An 18,274-nucleotide genomic window follows, 5' to 3' on the forward strand; every position below is an offset into this window, starting at 1 on the left:
TGCTTTTTAGCCAAGACCAAATGGATTAATGCTGGTGATTGCAATACTCGCTACTATTTTAACATGATCACCTCTAGATGGAGACATACTCGCTACTATTTTAACATGATCCACTCCAATCTCCCCTTCTTGGATGTCGAGTACGTACACAACTATTGGCCAAAATATCATCTATCCATCCGCTCCATGGCTCCTCCTCCATATGAGGATCCATCGGATGCTTATCAATCGCACTCCTTGTAAATGGCATTAAGCGGCAACGCCAGGCTTCAGTTCGTGGGCGATCCTGAAAAAGCGAAAGCTTGAGTGAGGAAGCACTACATCTGACACATCATGATTGACTCGTATAATCGAGTCAACTTTCCACCATTTAACTTGGCTGACGAGTGGGTCAAACATGATCTGAACCCAGAAATCACAAAATCCATAACGGAGTTCGGCTCAGCCCGGCTCGAGCCCCGACCCACCCACGGCTCATTGATTGACTGATGTGTATCTGACACATAAAGAGACCTCAATCGACCCCCAGCATGCTTGTTCGAAGGCCGCCCTATGCTTCCTCGCGTCTTTATATTCCTCGATCCATCCATCACCTTCGTAGGAAAGGAAAGCGATTTTCCTGATCGTGATCGGCGGCCACCAACCATATTGATCGTCGTTGGCCACCTTGCTCCTCCTCCTCCGCCGTCTCACTAGGTGCGTCCGCCACTTATTTCATCCTCTCATCTCTGCTCTATGTGATGCCATCATTGATCTGAGAAAGGAATTCTCTCTGGTTCTCTCTTTTTCGTATCTGAAGGAGATCCGTTTCATTTTCTCCGCCCGGTTGTGACTAGGGTTAATAGCAGATGCATCATTCCTTATAATTTCTCCAGGATAAGCCTTCACGAGGTTTCCACAATAATCCAGAGCCTATTTTTTCGTTTCGTGTTTCTTGTCATCCCTTCTTCTCTCCTCCTTTTACATCCAAGATGACGCGACTCCTCGTGCTTGGAAGATCGGTTGGCTTTTTTTCCCCACCTGTTCTTCTCGATAAGGCAGTCGAGCTTCCCATCCCGATCCTTTCAAGTGCCTTTCGTTTATAGGTTCAGCCTTTTTTACATGTCTATCCTCTCAAGATTCTAGGGTCTTGTTCATTGCGCGTCTCTATACTGGAAATATTTCCTTCAACTGAAAACATGTTTGTTCCCTATTTTGATTGTTTTAATTTCTGATTTATTATCGGATTACTATTTCAATTTAATCCATTTAGAACTTTAATATTATTATTGCTCATGAGGTATGAACTTAATATGTGCTACGTCTTTCTACAATTTGATGGTCATCTCTGTCCAAACGAGTGAATGTGATTACGCTAGGTCTTTGGAGGTCGATAACCTTGTACTTACTAATTATTTTTCTTTTGATATTCTTCATCTTATGTTCCTTCTAATGACATTGTAAATCTGTTATACCTTACCTCTCGTGTATCAAAAGTTAATGCATGGTTCTTGCTTGTAAACAAAAGGTAGTACTTACATTGAGACTTGGAGCCCTGCATCTTGTTGTGATTAGAGGCCCGCATCATGTTGTTTCATATCAAGTTACTTTCAGATGCATGATTGTCTAAAAGATTTCGGAACTCACTAATAATATGGATTACTATTTCCAATTTGATGGACCATTAAGTTCCCCTTCAGATATTGGTTGACCTGATAAAGTTTCTTCTTAGATTAAGAAACAAGATCATAGTATTCATAATATGAGCAGTGTTCTAGCTCCTATTTAATGGAACATGAAGAAGGCTTGTTTTAGATGACAGGAAATATTGGGGTTATTTGTTTAGACTTGATTTGTCTCGATCTTATTAAGACTTGGTTACAAATAGATAAATAGCTTAGTTTATGTGCTTTACAAAGACCAGCTACTTGAAGTTTTTACAGTTATGGAGTTTACAATCGTTACATCCCAAATGGACTTCCAACCCAAAATAACCAAAAGATGCCAATAATCTAAAATAGTATCATAACATAACAAGATAATTGTATCTTGCAATCCAAAAGTAAAGTCTTTGGTATGGTGCACTAGTTTAAAAATAAAGACTTGTCATTTGTAAACATATCACACAACTTTATTTTTTTCTTCCATGTGGCCCTGAAAAGATTTAAACAACACATCTCAACATCCAAACAGCAAATAGAGAAGATACATATCGCACTCCCATCATAAGGAGTGGAGTCTCGGGATCAAAGGCATATTTTGAGACCATAACTGAACATATGTCAGTTTGAGTCAGTGAAAAAGAATGTGATCAATGGTAAGTTTAAGAAAAATATTAGTTTGTTTTTAATGATTTAGGTTTTTTGAATTATAAAAAGCAAGACTTTTATATTGCTAGGGTTTCTTCCTGGACACAGAAGTCGATCATTACCTTTATAGATAGTTGCACTAGAACTATTTGATTGTATCTACTGTAGTGTTATCAAAGGCATAGGTGCTAAATTGAAAATGCCCGAGGCACTAGGTTTTCGCTCGAGCAAAGTGAGGTGCTCCCCAATATAAAAATTATAGAAAATATAATTAAGAAAAAAATCAATCACTAAAATAAAATTTAGACAAAAATATGAGTTTCATATCATTTCATATTCAAATTGTCACCATTAAAACATCAAATATATTCATCTAACTATCTACAAAACATTAAATTACTAAATTATCTAAATCTAACAAAAAGATCACAAAATAAAAGAAGATTAACATCAAAATTATAGCAAAAATTAACGATTCAAAATTATAGAGGTTACAAATATAGTAATTAACACAATCCATAAACTATTATTTACAAGAATTGACTATTATAAACAAGAGTTAAAATAATTCTACAAGCGGATTCAGAATAGGAGGTCGGCTGAGGGTAGACGATAAAAGAGAGAGGGCTGATGCAGGGGAAGTCTAGGATATGAGCAAAGCAAGGGAGGAGGGCAGATAGGGGGTTCACAACAAGAAGGAACAATGAGGAGGGGTGGTTGCTACCAATGAAAGAGAGGAAGAAACATCGCAATGGAGCAGAGTCGCACAGGGTGGGGATTAAATTGCTTGCATAGTTGAACCCAATTGGGGTTCAACCTAGGTGCAACCACACTAGGGCATGCACCTGGGCTGCCTAACGCCCAGCCTAGGCACTCGCATAGGCGTCACCCAAGTGAAAACGCCCGCTTGGGGATGCATGTGAGGCGCTTGGACCTCGTCTCGCTTTGCCTCGCTTGAGCACCTAGGCAAGTGCCCCACGCCCAGTGATAACATTGATCTATTGAAAGGAAAAATAATCTTTTAGAAGTTTCTTGCGGACTTTCTTTTTTGGATGAATAGACCTAAAATCTATTGGGGGAAATCCATCTCGATGCCACCTATTTGTCAAACAAAATGCTTTGAAGGATTCTTGATTTCAAGTCTCCTATGGAAAAATTAAGTGAGCACTTTCCAAACTACCACCAAGGGTATCCTATGTTCATATTCATAGTCACCTGAGGGAAAAACATGATCCTAGAGCTATTAAATATGTCTTCTTAGGGTATTCTTTCACATAAAAAGGCTATAAATGCTATCACCTAATCACCAAGAAAGAATACATTTCTAGGGATGTGACCTTTGTGGAAAATCAATCCTTTTTTTGGTGACAGTAACATAATGAAGAAGGTAGGTGGTAGGAACCTATTCAAAATCTATGCTTACCAAATCCATTAGAAACCCATCCTAATTATAGTCCTTCAACTACTCAATTTGCCTCAGATTTTTAATTTTATACTCCTTATCTCCCCACTCTACCTCTCTTTTCAAATGACACCTCACTCTCTTATGTCTCCTGCAAAAAAGCCTTTGATTCTCTTTGCATATATTAGAAAAAAGCAGCCAGCTAACAATTCAATTGCTCTATTTATTGACCCCAAGGTTGGTAATGGAAAAGGTAACCAAATTATACGTCATAACAATAACATTGTCAATGATCTTGATTTACCCATTGCTCTTAGAAAAGGGATAAGAACTTGTATTCTTCACCCTATTTCACAGTTTCCCCTTATTGAAACGCTCACAATTGTATAGAGCACTTACAACGAGGCTGGCATACCAAGAATATCCATTTATTATCCATGAGACATTGAGTAAAAGAATCTTGGAAACAAGCTATTAAGGAAGAAATACAAGCATTGGAGAAGAACCAAGCATGGACTTGTAGACTTAGCAAAGGGGAAGAAAACCATGGGGTGTAAATGGCTTTATACAATCAAGTACAAAGCTGATGGAAACTTGGAGAGCTACAAAGCAAAGTTTGTTGCTAAGGGGTATACTCAGACTTATGATCTAGAATAAATACCTTTGCTTTGTAGCAAAATTGAATACCATTGAATAACTGTTGTTCCTAGCTGTGACCTTGAGAAGACCTTTACTACAGTCTGATGTTAAGGATCGTGGGAAAATTGATTTATCTTTCACACACAAGGACAAACCTTTGAAATCTCACCTAGATGCAGCATACAAATTCGTAAGATGCCTCAAGGCTGCACCTGGTGAAGGGATTATGTTTTAGTAACAAGGAAGAACTTTTGAGTAGAAGCCTGTATAGACTCAGATTGGGCTAGTTCTCTTAAAGATAGAAAATCAACTTTCGGTTACTGCACATGTCTAGCCGAAAATCTAGTCACTTGGAGCAGCAAAAAAAGTTAACAGTGGCCTGATCAAGAGTAAAAGCTGAATTTAGGGCCATGACATTAGGAATTTGTGAACTAATTTGGCTAAAGACAATATTTATAAACTTGAAGACAGAATAAGTAATCCTAGATGTTGTAGAGTGGCAACAAAACTACTGTAAATATTGTCCACAGTCTAGTTCATCTGAATATTATCCACGATCTAGTTCACCTAAATATTGTCCATGATCTTGTTCACCAAGATAGAACCAAACTTGTTAAAATAGACCAATATTTTGTTAGAGAGAGTTGGATAGTGGACAAATTTGCACATCTTATATTTCAGCCACAAAATAGTTAGTCAATGCTTTGACGAAAGCTTTACCAGGTCATGTTCCATAAATTACTTGTGGATTGCCAAACATATTTGCAACTGCTTGAGGGGGCGTGTTTGAGAATCACACAACATGGAAGCTGTAAATGTAATCCTTGAATATGGAAGCTATATTCCTATCCTTATGGAAATTGTATTCTTAGAACATGGGCTCAATATTCTCAGAATATGGAAGCTATATTTCTATATAGGCTGTATTTTTAATTAGAATATAGTTTTATTCCTATATAATTAGATTCCTAAATAGTTGTATTCCTAATTTACGTAGGATAGTTTTAGGATTTACATGTATAGTTGTATTCCTGATATATTAGGACTGTAATAGGACAATTGTATTTGACTTTTTTGGGATTTAGATCCTCTATAAATTTACAAGCTCATTCATGAAGTAACGAATGAAAGCACTCATTCTACAATTTTGTTGTTTATTTTTCTATCTTACTGCAGAGCAATGATAAAGCTTTTTAAACTTAAGGACCAAAAGCGGCAGGATGCAGCAAATTCCAGTGGAAATGCTCCTGCCAAGAAGCAAAGTGCTGGAGAATTGCGTCTTCACAAAGGTTTGTCTAACTTGGAGTAGGATTCTAAGTTATTTCAACTAATGCTTCATCACTATTTTCAAACATTGTATTGTTTATTACAAGGATCTTATAATGCCAAAGTAGTTGGCATGGCAAGAATTTAGCTATTTGCAGTGAACATAGATAATTTTTTACCTGACTAAGAATTTAGGTCACTTTCTGATTGTGATTTAGGCATCTGTACTTCAAGTATGAATTGGATTACCCTTAAACCAGTCGGTCCATTGGACTGCAACTTTTATCTGGTTCTTGCCAAGGATATCAAAGATTTTATTTTTCTCCATGATTCTCTGAAGTGTATAGAAGTTTAACTGGATCATAACCTGTTGTCTCGCCCCTCTTCTTCTCCCCTTCTCTTCTCTTCTTTGTAACCAACAACCAACATTGTTGCCACCCTCTTCTGCCTACTGCTTCTCTCCCTGTCCTCCTCCCTCTTCCTCGTTTCTCTCTTTGCAGCCAACAATAGCTGCTGCTGGCGTTGCCTTGCTGCTGCCTTCTCCTTGCTTTTCCCTCTTCTCTCTTCTCCCTCCTTTCCACTATCTCTGCAGCCAACACTTGGTAATCATGTTGCATATGCCATTTGATACAAAACTCATGTTTTGATTGAAGTTCTTCTTATAATGATTATCTTTATCCTTAAATATATTTTATAATTTTTGTAAGATATGTGCTTTATTTTACTCAGGCGAGTGCCTTGGGCAATATAGAATATTGATGCCTTATAGCATCTACTGCTTTTGAATTTTGATAACATTGGGATTACTAGAAACACATCTTTACATGTCGAAGTGATTTTAGCATGTTTTCCTTTGGTAAAATGTTAAAAATTCAACAATTCTTTAATACCTTTATTTAATGCACTGCAAACAATCTATTTGTAGCTTTCTCCACTCTCATTCAGCGATGTTCCTAGACATATCTTTTGTTTGGTAATATCAATTAGAGGTATATAGTGTGTGGGTGCTACTGTGTCTCATCTAATAAGTTGTTTCATAGCAAATGTAAAGCTCTGCTTTTAAAGCAACTCTTGATTAACCTAACACTGATAACCTAACATATGGTAGTACTTTTTTGTTTTGCAAGACTTTGTTTTTCTTTCTTGTCTATGAATGCCACATGTTGATGGATTGCAGTCTCTTGTTAAGAGATCAGATAGATTATGTTGGATTCTTTACATTTGGAACAGTTTAGTTATGTTGCCTAACAACTTTTTGATCTCTTTGATCTGAAATTTCCTGTCTTTTAAAAAGATTGCAGGCTTTTACTTAATTGTTATTATTTTTACTTTTCAGATATTAGTGAACTCAATCTGCCTAAAAGCACTATCATATCATTTCCAAATGGCGAGGATGATCTGATGAACTTTGAGATCAGCATCAGACCTGATGAAGGATACTATCAGTAAGTAATGTCTGCCAATAATGTTTTGCTCTTTGATATGCTTACATAAACTGTTCCAGCAGTCAAGAAGTCACCTTATATTGGAGGTTAATACTTAAAATGTTGTTTTGTGTTAACTTATGAACATCCAGAAGTTTATTTACTTTGAATATGATTTATTCTCTCTCTCTCGTAGTTTCTTCTGTGTTACAGTAATTAGTCTTGTTCCTGTGAAGAATTTGTCTGCTACTTATGATACTTAAAGTTGTCCTAAATACTGTTAAGCACCCACTTCTCTTCCTATTGGTTTCTTCTTTTCTTTTTAATATTATTTTATTCTTATAGTGATTTCTGTATGTCATGTTTAACTATAATATTCTAATTGATTTTTTAGGGGGGGTAGATTTGTTTTCACCTTCCAAGTATCTCCTTCTTATCCTCATGAGCCACCAAAGGTTAAGTGCAAGACAAAGGTAAAAGTTTCATTTATGGCAGTAGTCAGTTTATCTTGCCATTTTGATTGCATAAGATTTATAATTATTTTTTACTCCAGGTTTACCATCCTAATATTGACTTGGAGGGAAATGTCTGCCTGAACATTCTGCGTGAAGATTGGAAGCCTGTGCTTAACATTAATACTGTTATCTATGGCTTGATTCTTCTTTTCATGGTATTCCTAGTTCAGATTGGTGCTACTTTCTTATTGTCCTTATATACATAAAATTATTATAGGTTTGGTCATGTAGAGTTAATTTCATATTTAAATTTATCATTTTTTATTATGATTTGTATAGTTGTTAATTTGCTAATATAATAGGACAATGAAAGAATATTTTGGCATCAAAAGATCAAATTATAAGAGACATTGTTTGCCATTAGATTGGACACTACCAGTGTCATAGTCCAATATCATTGAACCTATAGATATATACATTTATATATTGTTTTGAAATTTTTGATTTGAAACTAAAATTATATAAAGGTGCTGTAACTAAAATTATATAAACTGTCGTTTCATTGTTTCATCTGCTGATCTTTGAACAGTGTGGGGATAACTACATGTTCTTTGTCCACTTGTTATCATAGCTTCTCCTGTTGCTATGTTAAAAGTTTGTTTTTGTCTTATGTCATTTAACATTACGTGTTTTGATGATCATTAGCTTAAATCCAAGTGGCTCTTATTCAGAAATTTTCAATTTGCCATGAACATAAGTAACAATCCAAGTGGTTCTAAATGTTTTATCTTTTAGCACTTTTAATAATGTTTTTTTTACTTGAATAGCTTTTTTGCTGGATGCATAATTTGAAAGAAATTTGTTTCAATGTATATCTTATAGCATATAACTAGTAACTGTCGTAATTGGCTGTTATTGTTTTTGGACAGCAACCAAATGACGAGGACCCATTAAACCTTGATGCAGCTGCAGTTCTACGTGACAACCCCAGGTTTTTTGCGTCAAATGTACGAAGGGCAATGGCTGGAGGGTATGTGGGTGAAGTCCACTTCCCCAGGTGCATATGACAACGCTATTAAATCAGAGCTTCAAATGCATGGTAGAGAATGCAATAGATATAGATTGGAAACCATGCGCTTGTCTAAAAGAATTGTTACTTGTGCTGCTATAGAACCGTGTAACTCTGTTGATATTTGTGTTTGTTTCATCTGTGTGATGTAAATTGGTGAATTGGGCATGACGTGTCCATGGCCATGCTTAAGAGTATATCATTCGGGACTAAACCAACCATGAGACTTGGGAAACACGGAAGACAAAAACAAAGTTGACTGGCGCGTAGTGATGGATCGGTACGACGATGTTGACTTCCCCCTCCATTCTTAGCTCTTTTTGTCAGAGACGCCAATAGAAAACTATTGTGATGCAATAGTTTAATTCATTCAACGCTGCTCGTTCACCTAACACAAATCTATGGAAGTTTCCAAAGAAGGGGTCAACTTAATGACTCAGAAGAGAAGAGGTGTTCCGTTCTTAATGACTCACCGGCCATCTATTATTGTACACGTTAAAGGATGTTGCCGACATGGTGGATACGAAAATCAAACCATCATTAATGTGGCATCAATGATAATGATAGAAACATATTAAAAAAAAAAAAAGGCGAAATTTTGATGTTTTGGTTTCCCTTCTTCTCCCACCTCTGCAAACGACAAACGACCCCACCACCCGTATTGCCGAGAAAGAAAAGTCGTGTTAAGATATCAGTGGCTGCCAAAAGCAAATCGTACATGTGTCTTTTTGACCCACTGTACAGTCATCCACCGACTCTTGGAGACTTCGGTGGCCGACATCGCCGTGGCGTATAATCGCGTCCTAAAGATCGCTATTTCGTCAAAAAGAAAGAAATAGTGGTGGAGCAATGTGCGGCTTTCACTAGGGATATTGATTTCAATCTTTTTAGCTTTGACTTGCTGTTAAATCAAATCAAATCTGGCCTAAGACGTCACCGATTAATATACATCTGAAACTTTGAATTATGTCTTAATCAAAATGATCAGAATAAACATACATCATATTTCACATCAATTCAATCTAAAAATTTTTAATTTTTAATTTTTAATTATAAATCAAATCTAATATAACGGTACGAGATTATCCTTTTTTTTTTTTCTTTCATCTCTCACATATTTTTACTGACTCATCTGCTAACTGAACTGAACTAACCACTCAAACTTATCTCACCTAAACTCAATTGGACATTTTACTAAAAAAACAAAGTTTTTAATAATAAAATTTTATCATACGACACCTCTATTTATTTTTATCAAGGGATCACTTTTTTTAAGATATGACCAAAATACCTTTTATAAAATCAAATAATGATATACAATATCTGTTGCTCATTTTGAATTTTTTTTTTTTTTTGATTGAATCAGTTTGCTTGATATGAATCAGACCAAACCGATTCAAAATAAACTAACTATTTGATTTATTCAATTTAGGCCTAAATTAGTCCTTGTTTTCCCCTCTAAATTATCTTGCCAAACTTTATTTGATGAATGCAATAGGAATGTCGAAGAGGTCGGCGAGCATCATTACCGGCTTTCTTGTCATTGGTCTATAAGTCATAGGTGCCCTACAAGTCAATCACGTGAGTGATGACACATGTGACATGATATGTACTCTTTTTATTTATTATATTATTTAATTTTTTTACTTTATGTTACTTATTATATATATATTGTAATGTCTATGGATCTGTGCAATGGGAATCAGATCATGATGAGATCACGATAATGAGATCGATTCGTCTTTAAACATAAACCCTAAATAATCCTGATCATAGGTCACTCGAGAGGGATATCGAGATGACCGGATAGACTAGTATACTGTACACTTATCCATATAATGGAGGTGGCCGGTCTCATAATTACTTATATGTGGACACTAGGGATACCATGTAAGTACTTATTGGAGAATAAGTTTACTAATTGATTCGCTCACAGAATGCTAGATGGTTGATGGTACTTCATTATCAGACAACGATTATGTTATCCTAGTGGTGTATCTGGTCCTTAGACTTGATATACCAAAGATATTTATATGAGTACTCTACTCTTTGATACCAAACTTATAGACCTAGATGTTTCAGATCTAGCATAGCCGGTCATCGGGAGTGACAACTAACCTTACGAAGATTATTGAGTGTCGATAGAGGATCATCCTCTCTCGATGTCATGAGAGAAATATCCCATTTGTTCTTGCTTAGGCAAATTTGACTAGGGTCATTCGAATTGAGAGATAAAGAGTTCTTCGGGAGAATCTTATTAGAGCAAGACTCGAGTAGAAACCATATGCCCTTGATAACATTATACCCGATATAAGGTCCTTGAGATACTAGATGGATGAGGGACTATAAATACATGGTAACTGAGAACAAACAAGTCTAATGGATTGGATTATCCTGTATTATCTATGGACTACGGCGTAGTGGCCTAGTATGTTTGATTTGATGAATGAAGTGAATTGTTATGGAGATAATAATTAACTGAGCTAGAAAAAGTTATGACAGATATGACTCATTGTCACGGACAAACTTCTAAACAGGATGTTTGATGTAATGCTTATGTATGTCCGTGTCTTTTGGTATGTTCATGCTTTACACAACATATAGAGGGATGACCAAAGGCTTAATAGTCCCATTTTTAGTTGGGTTGGTGGTCGCTTTAGGTTTGTAAATAAAGGTTGTGTAATGTGGACACTTGTGAGAGATTTTCAGTCTGTAATAGACCATTTTGACCATTTGTTGTGCAACTGTTCAAAGCTTGTAAAGTTTATTTGTAATTTGCATTGTCTATGAAGTGTTTTCGGAAATGTTTGCTTGTGAATCTTGAGTGAGGTGTTTTCTCTAACTCGTTTTCTCTTTTGTGGGTCCAAAGGGATCATGAGAGGCTTCGGGGAGGCTGACCTTTGCGGATGGACATGCAAGGGTGCCGCACGACTTAGGCAAAACTAGCTAAGTCTGTGACATATAGTATCAGAGCGGGACAAGCACTCATAGAAACACTTAGCATACAAATGTGGGAGACCTAGCGAGGCTGCGTTGAGGGCAGTCAGCGCACACGCAATCGTTTGGGAAAAAATGGGCATGGAGATGTAGGGAAAAAGGAGTCGTTCGGAGGAGCGAGCATCTGAGATTGGCATTCAAAGGAATGGCCAACCCTTCGCGCAAGAGGCTCCATGAGAACAAGGCAAGCTTGGAAGAATGCGGAGCACACAAAGGTTGGGATAGTTGAGTTTGAGCTACGGTTCAACGTTGACAACTATACTTGATGGTGCTCAAGGCAAGCGAGACGCTTGGTAAAGGACGAGACCATGCAAGGTGGAATAAGTTGCTTAGCGACCGAAAGAGTTATGCAAAGTTCATAGAGATGAGGGGAATTGCTAACTCGAATAATTCAGTACTCATGCATGGGCTTGTATGTGGACGATGGAATGTTCGCGGCTATCCCAAGGCGATCGAAACTCGGCGCCATAGAGCATTGAAACTTTCCCTTCGGCATGTGAAGGATACATTTGTAGGAGGCTAAAGTGTACGATGAGTTCAGCATGTTACTAGGTCTTAAGTGGTGCAGCGGGGGCTGTATTGACGTGGAGTCACAATCTAGCAAGTGCGTTTGCAAGAGGCAAAACAATGCACAGTTTGTTCAGCAAATCAGAGTAGTCCAAGAGGATGGTGGTCTCCGAAATGAAAAGAGATGTTGCTCCAATGGGACAATTATCCAGGAGGGATAAGTCCCGGCTCTCTAGAGGGAGAATCATGTGGGACGGACCACACATGTTGAGGAGGGGTACCTCAACAAACAACAACTCCACAAAGTTCAATGGACCGAGTAAGTGGCGAGGAGTCGTCATATGATCTCGCTTGAGAGAATACATTGGTGGATGCATTGTGAGATCAAGTGGGGGTGTGACCCAAAGCGACACAAATAAAGGCACACTTGGAGTCGATATGGAGATCGGACTTAAGGGAGAGCTGACCCGTGGAATGGTGGGTGCGAGGGCCACCATCAACTCAATGCAAAAATGAGGAGCGAAGCAACTTGGGTGTAACTTGGCGAAGTACCGAAGCTGTATGAAGAGAGCCAACATAGAAGATGGAACATAGAGCGGAGGCACAGTGCTTTCCTTGGACAGAGTTCAAGGACATGAACTCTTGCAGAGGCAAGAGCAAGATCATGTTGTTCTATGGGCCCTTCATTCTGACGGAGCAGACTCATCTTACATGGTGCCAAAGACAAAGGGAGCTTCTGGGCACATGCACCTTATCTCAGAGAAGCATTTGATGGAGGAACTAAGGCGACTCAACTTGCGGAGGTGAAATTGGGTTCAGATGGTCTTGGCACGGGGCAAGAGGACTTGGAAGTGGGTACTTTTGAAGAATATACCACAGTGTTGCCAGTCAAGTTGCTAGGCAAGAAGCGATGCGCAACGAAGATTGTGCTGGTAGGGGCAGAGGCCCAGGATCCAGACAATGGTGCACCATTTTCAGTGAAGTCAGTGGACTTTGGAGCTACTAGGCGATAGACTGTCCTAGAGCGGTGCTTCATCTAGGTGTAACTCAAGAGTGGGTGGATGAAGGTCGATTGCAAAAGGAGCAAATAAAATCGAAGTTGGAAGAGACCTTGCGATAAATTGATAAAGGCCACACATGGAGGGATCACAATTCGAGTTCATCCCACAAGGATCAGAATGCAATAGAGATGTCACCAGGAGGCGACATGGTGCAGCGGATTGTTGGGAAATCATGGGGGGCGACATCATATGCGCAGCGGAAGAACAAGAAAACAAAAATCCCCGATTCCCAAAAAGATGTTCGTCGTCGTGCGAAGATTGGTGCGCAAAATCCGCAAAACACAAAACTGCGTATAGAGATTGTGTTACCTAGGGAGATCGTATATCCCTGTTTCCTTGCAGATCCTCAGGAGAGGGTGAAGGAGGTCAAGCGTCCTCCTCTCTAGCGGTGATCCACACAGCAGGGTTGCGACGACGCTCCTCAAAACTCCAGGCCTACTCTGAGGTGGAGAGGGAGAGGAGAATAGGAAGGGCAAGCAAAGACTCTAGCCTATGAGGCTGTGAATCCCTCCTATTTATAGAGATCCCGTGTCAAAACCCTAATGGGTCCTTTCCCTAGTGGGTATTGGATCTGCATCCAATAAGACAAGGGCTCCGTCGGATATCTCATATCCGAACCTCTACTCATCGCAATGCCTACCATATGTGTGTGACCCTTTAGGCCCAATATCGAGCTGGCCGTGAGTCATACCTGTCAGAACTCCTTCTAACTAAGTGAATTATTATCTCTGTAATAATTCACTCGACTCATCGACTACGGAAGTACTAGGCCACTACGCCGTAGTCCCCAGACGATACAGGGGAATCCAATCCATTGGACCTGTCTGTCCTCAGTTACCATGTACCTATAGTCCCTCATCCATCTAATATCCCAAAGACCGTATATCGAGCATGGTGCTGTCAGACCCATACGGTTTCTACTTGAGTCTCGCTCTAATCGGATTCTCCCGGAGAACTCTTTCTCTCTCAACCCGAATGACCCTGGCCAGGGATTTGTCTGAGCAAGAACACATGGGATATTCCTCTCATGATACCGAGAGTGGATGATCCTCTATCGACACTCAATAGCCCTCGTAAGGTCGACTACCACTCCCAATGACCAGCTGTACTAGATCTGGGAACAGCCAAACCTATAAGTCTGGTATCAAAGAGTGGAGCACTCATACAGGACATCCTTGGTGTCTCAAGTCTAAGAACCAGATACACCACTAGGACTACGGAATCGTTGTCTGACAATAAGGCATCATCAACCATCCAGCATTCCGTAAGCGGATCAATCAGTGAACTCATTCTCCAATGAGCACCTGTACTGTATCCCTAGTGTCCCTACACGAGCAGCTATGAGACCAGCTGCATCCATCATATGGACGGGTATACAGTACACCAGTCTATCCGGTTATCACGATGTCCCTCTCGAGTAACCTATGACCGGGATTATTTAGGATATGTGTTTAAAGGTGAATCGATCTCATTATCGTGATCTCATCACGATCCGATTCCCATTGCACAAATCCAAGGACATCACAATACATATGCATTTATGCAATAGTTATAAAGTGATATACGCCAAAAATATAATAAGCAAAAAGATTCTGTATCAAGTCACACGTGCCATCACTCACGTGATTGGCTTGCTGGGCACTTATGACTAGCAATCTCCCACTTGACCTAAAGCTAATCACCTATGTGTCTGATCCCCATCAGACCCCTGTGACGCTCAAAGACAATCTGAGACAATGGCTTTGTTAGTGGATCTGCAATGTTATCTTCGGATGGAACTCTTTCCACTGCTACATCTCCTCGGGTCACGATCTCTCTGATAAGGTGGAACCTCCTCAGAATATGCTTAGATTTCTGATGAGACCTAGGTTCCTTCGCTTGAGCAATTGCCCCGTTGTTGTCGCAATATAGGGAAATCGACTCCTCACTATCCGGCACGACTCCCAAATCTGTGATGAACTTCTTCAACCAGACTCCCTCCTTTGCTGCATCTGATGCAGCAATGTACTCCGCCTCTGTGGTCGAGTCAGCAGTGGTATCTTGCTTGGAACTCTTCCAGCACACTGCTCCTCCATTCAAGGTGTACACATACCCTGAATTCGACTTGCTATCATCGACATCAGACTGAAAACTTGAGTCAGTGTAGCCTTCAACCTTAAGGCTATTACCTCCATATACTAGTAAAAGATCCTTAGTCCTTCTCAAGTACTTAAGGATACACTTTACTGCTTTCCAGTGCTCCAAGCCTGGATCCGCCTGATACCTGCTCGTGACACTCAGAGCATGCGCTATATCAGGCCTAGTACATAGCATGGCATACATGATAGACCCTATTGCTGAGGCATAAGGTATCATATCCATGTTCGCCCTTTCTTCTGGAGTCTTTGGGGACATACTCGTAGAAAGCGATATCCCATGTCTCATCGGTATGAGACCTCTTTTGGAATTTTCCATGCCAAACCTTTTGACAATAGTTTCTATGTACCTGGACTGGGACAAGCCAAGCATCCTTTTGGATCTATCTCTATAGATTCTAATCCCCAAGATATAAGATGCTTCTCCTAAGTCCTTCATGGAGAAGTGTCTAGATAACCAAGCCTTTATTGTGGATAGCATTCCTACATCATTCCCAATGATGAGGATGTCATCCACATATAACACCAAAAAGGTGATAGCGCTCCCACTTACCTTCCTGTACACACAAGGCTCATCTTCATTCTTAACGAAGTCATAAGATCTGATTGACTCATCAAATCTTATGTTCCAACTTCGGGAAGCTTGCTTTAGTCCATAAATGGATTTAAGCAACCTACACACTTTATTTGGGCAGTTCTTGGACACGAATCCCTCAGGTTGTATCATATACACCTCCTCCTCGAGGTTCCCATTGAGGAATGCGGTTTTTACATCCATCTGCCAGATCTCATAATCATAGTGTGCTGCAATAGCCAATAGAATTATGATGGATTTTAGCATTGCTACGGGTGAGAAGGTTTCGTCGTAGTCAACACCTTGCCTTTGACGATACCCTTTAGCCACTAGCCTTGCTTTATAGGTCTCTACCTTTCCATCTACTCCGATCTTTTTCTTAAAGATCCATTTGCAACCGATGGGTATAATACCTTCGGGCGCATCAACTAGGTTCCAAGCCTTATTGGAGTACATAGAATCCATCTCAGAATTCATAGCTTCTTGCCACTTCCCGGAGTCTATACTCATAATAGCCTCCTCGTAGGTCTGAGGATCAATATCCTCTACATCCTCTGCTCTAATATGTCCCACATATCTCTCAGGAGGATGGGATACTCTATCAGACCTGCGTAAAGTTGAAACTTGTGTATTAGATACCTGAACAGACTCGGGCTGTAGAGTGGTGCTTGAGCTTGGTTCTCCAACCTCGCTCAATTCTATCATTCTCCCACTGTCTCCGTCAAGAATGTGTTCCTTCTCAAGGAACACTGCTCTCTTAGCTACAAAGACCTTTTGGTCCTCGAGATGATAGAAGTAATACCCACAAGTTTCCTTGGGGTATCCCACAAATTTACATCGCCCTGTCCTTGATTCTAACTTATCGGGGTTGTGTCTTTTAACATGGGCAGAGCAGCCCCAAATCTTAACTACTTTAAGATCAGGCTTCTTCCCTTTCCATATCTCATATGGGGTAGACACCACCGACTTAGTTGGAACTCTGTTCAGAAGGTAAGCTGCGGTTTCTAGGGCATATCCCCAGAATGAGATGGGTAGGTCAGCGAAACTCATCATGGACCGTACCATATCTAATAATGTACGATTTCTCCTTTCAGAGACACCATTGAGCTGAGGTGTATAAGGAGGTGTCCATTGGGATAATATCCCATGGTCCTTGAGGAAGTGAGTAAACTCTGTACTTAAGTACTCACCTCCTCGATCTGATCGAAGAGTTTTGATACTCTTTCCAGTCTGGTTCTCCACCTCATTCTTATACTCTCTGAATTTCTCAAAGGCCTCGGACTTATACTTCATTAAGTACACATATCCATACCTTGAGAAATCATCAGTAAATGTAATGAAGTAGGAGTAACCTCCAATGGCATGAGTTGACATGGGTCCACATACATCACTATGTATGAGTTCCAACAACTCAGTGGCTCTCTCTCCAGTTCCACTAAATGGAGAGTTGGTCAGTTTTCCACAAATGCAAGGCTCACAAGTTGCATATGACACATAGTCGAATGGATCTAGATATCCATCATTTAGCAACTTTTGAATCCTTCTTTCATGGATGTGACCTAGCCTACAATGCCACAGGTATGCACTGTTCAACTCATCTCGTTTCCTTTTGGACATATTTATATTCATGATATGTGGAGTGGTGTCTAACATAAATAAACCATTATGCAATGTTCCTTTCGTGATGATCTTATCATCTAATAATATCGAACAACCATTGTTCTCAAAAACAAATTTATATCCACTAACTGTTAAACATGAAATGAAGATAATGTTTTTGATAATAGAAGGAACAAAATAACATGCATCTAATGCAATAAAAGCTCCACTAGGCAGATGTAGGGCGACCTCGCCAACAGCTAAAACAGCAACTTTTGCTCCATTACCCATCTTGAGGTCCATCTCGCCTCTCTCTAGTCTCCTAGGCCTTGCCAGAACCTGCAACGAATTACATATATGATAAGCACTACCGGTATCTAATACCCATGTGTTATCATAAGAGTCTGACAAATGGAGACTGATCATGAATGTACCTGAAGCTTCATCAAGCTTTTGTTTCGCCCTTTCTGCAAGGTACTCTTTGCAGTTTCTCTTCCAATGCCCATCTTTACCACAGTGGAAGCACTGGCCTTTGTCCTTTGTTGGGTCTTTCTTAGCAACCTTTGCTTTACCTTGTTTGCCCTTGCCCTTTCCCTTCTTAAGGGACCTTTCTGCTTTCCTTTTCTTTCTGGTCTCACCAGTGTAGAGAACTGGCTTCTCTTTCTTAATAGTACTCTCTGCCTCCCTCAACATATTGAGGAGCTCTGGGAGAGTCACCTCAAGCTTGTTCATATTAAAGTTCATTATGAACTGTGAAAAGGAATCTGGTAGGGACTGAAGCACAATGTCCACACACAAGTTATCCTCTAGGACCATTCCTAGACCTGTGAGTTTCTCTATCCACTCAATCATCTTTAG

General features: G+C 39.5%; 1 protein-coding gene across 1 annotated transcript; it reads left to right on the top strand.

The window, feature by feature from the left end:
- The first annotated feature begins 534 nt into the window (after positions 1-534).
- Positions 535-8,740, top strand: LOC103978192 (NEDD8-conjugating enzyme Ubc12). Its single transcript, XM_009393904.3, has 6 exons — positions 535-696; positions 5,506-5,618; positions 6,932-7,040; positions 7,414-7,492; positions 7,573-7,689; positions 8,404-8,740. The coding sequence occupies exons 2-6, from the start codon at positions 5,510-5,512 to the stop codon at positions 8,539-8,541; spliced, it is 552 nt and encodes a 183-aa protein (XP_009392179.2). The 5' UTR covers positions 535-696; positions 5,506-5,509; the 3' UTR covers positions 8,542-8,740.
- Positions 8,741-18,274: the final 9,534 nt, after the last annotated feature.

The sequence above is a fragment of the Musa acuminata genome, chromosome BXJ2-3 (assembly GCF_036884655.1).
Source record: "Musa acuminata AAA Group cultivar baxijiao chromosome BXJ2-3, Cavendish_Baxijiao_AAA, whole genome shotgun sequence".
Classification (NCBI taxonomy): Eukaryota; Viridiplantae; Streptophyta; class Magnoliopsida; order Zingiberales; family Musaceae; genus Musa; species Musa acuminata.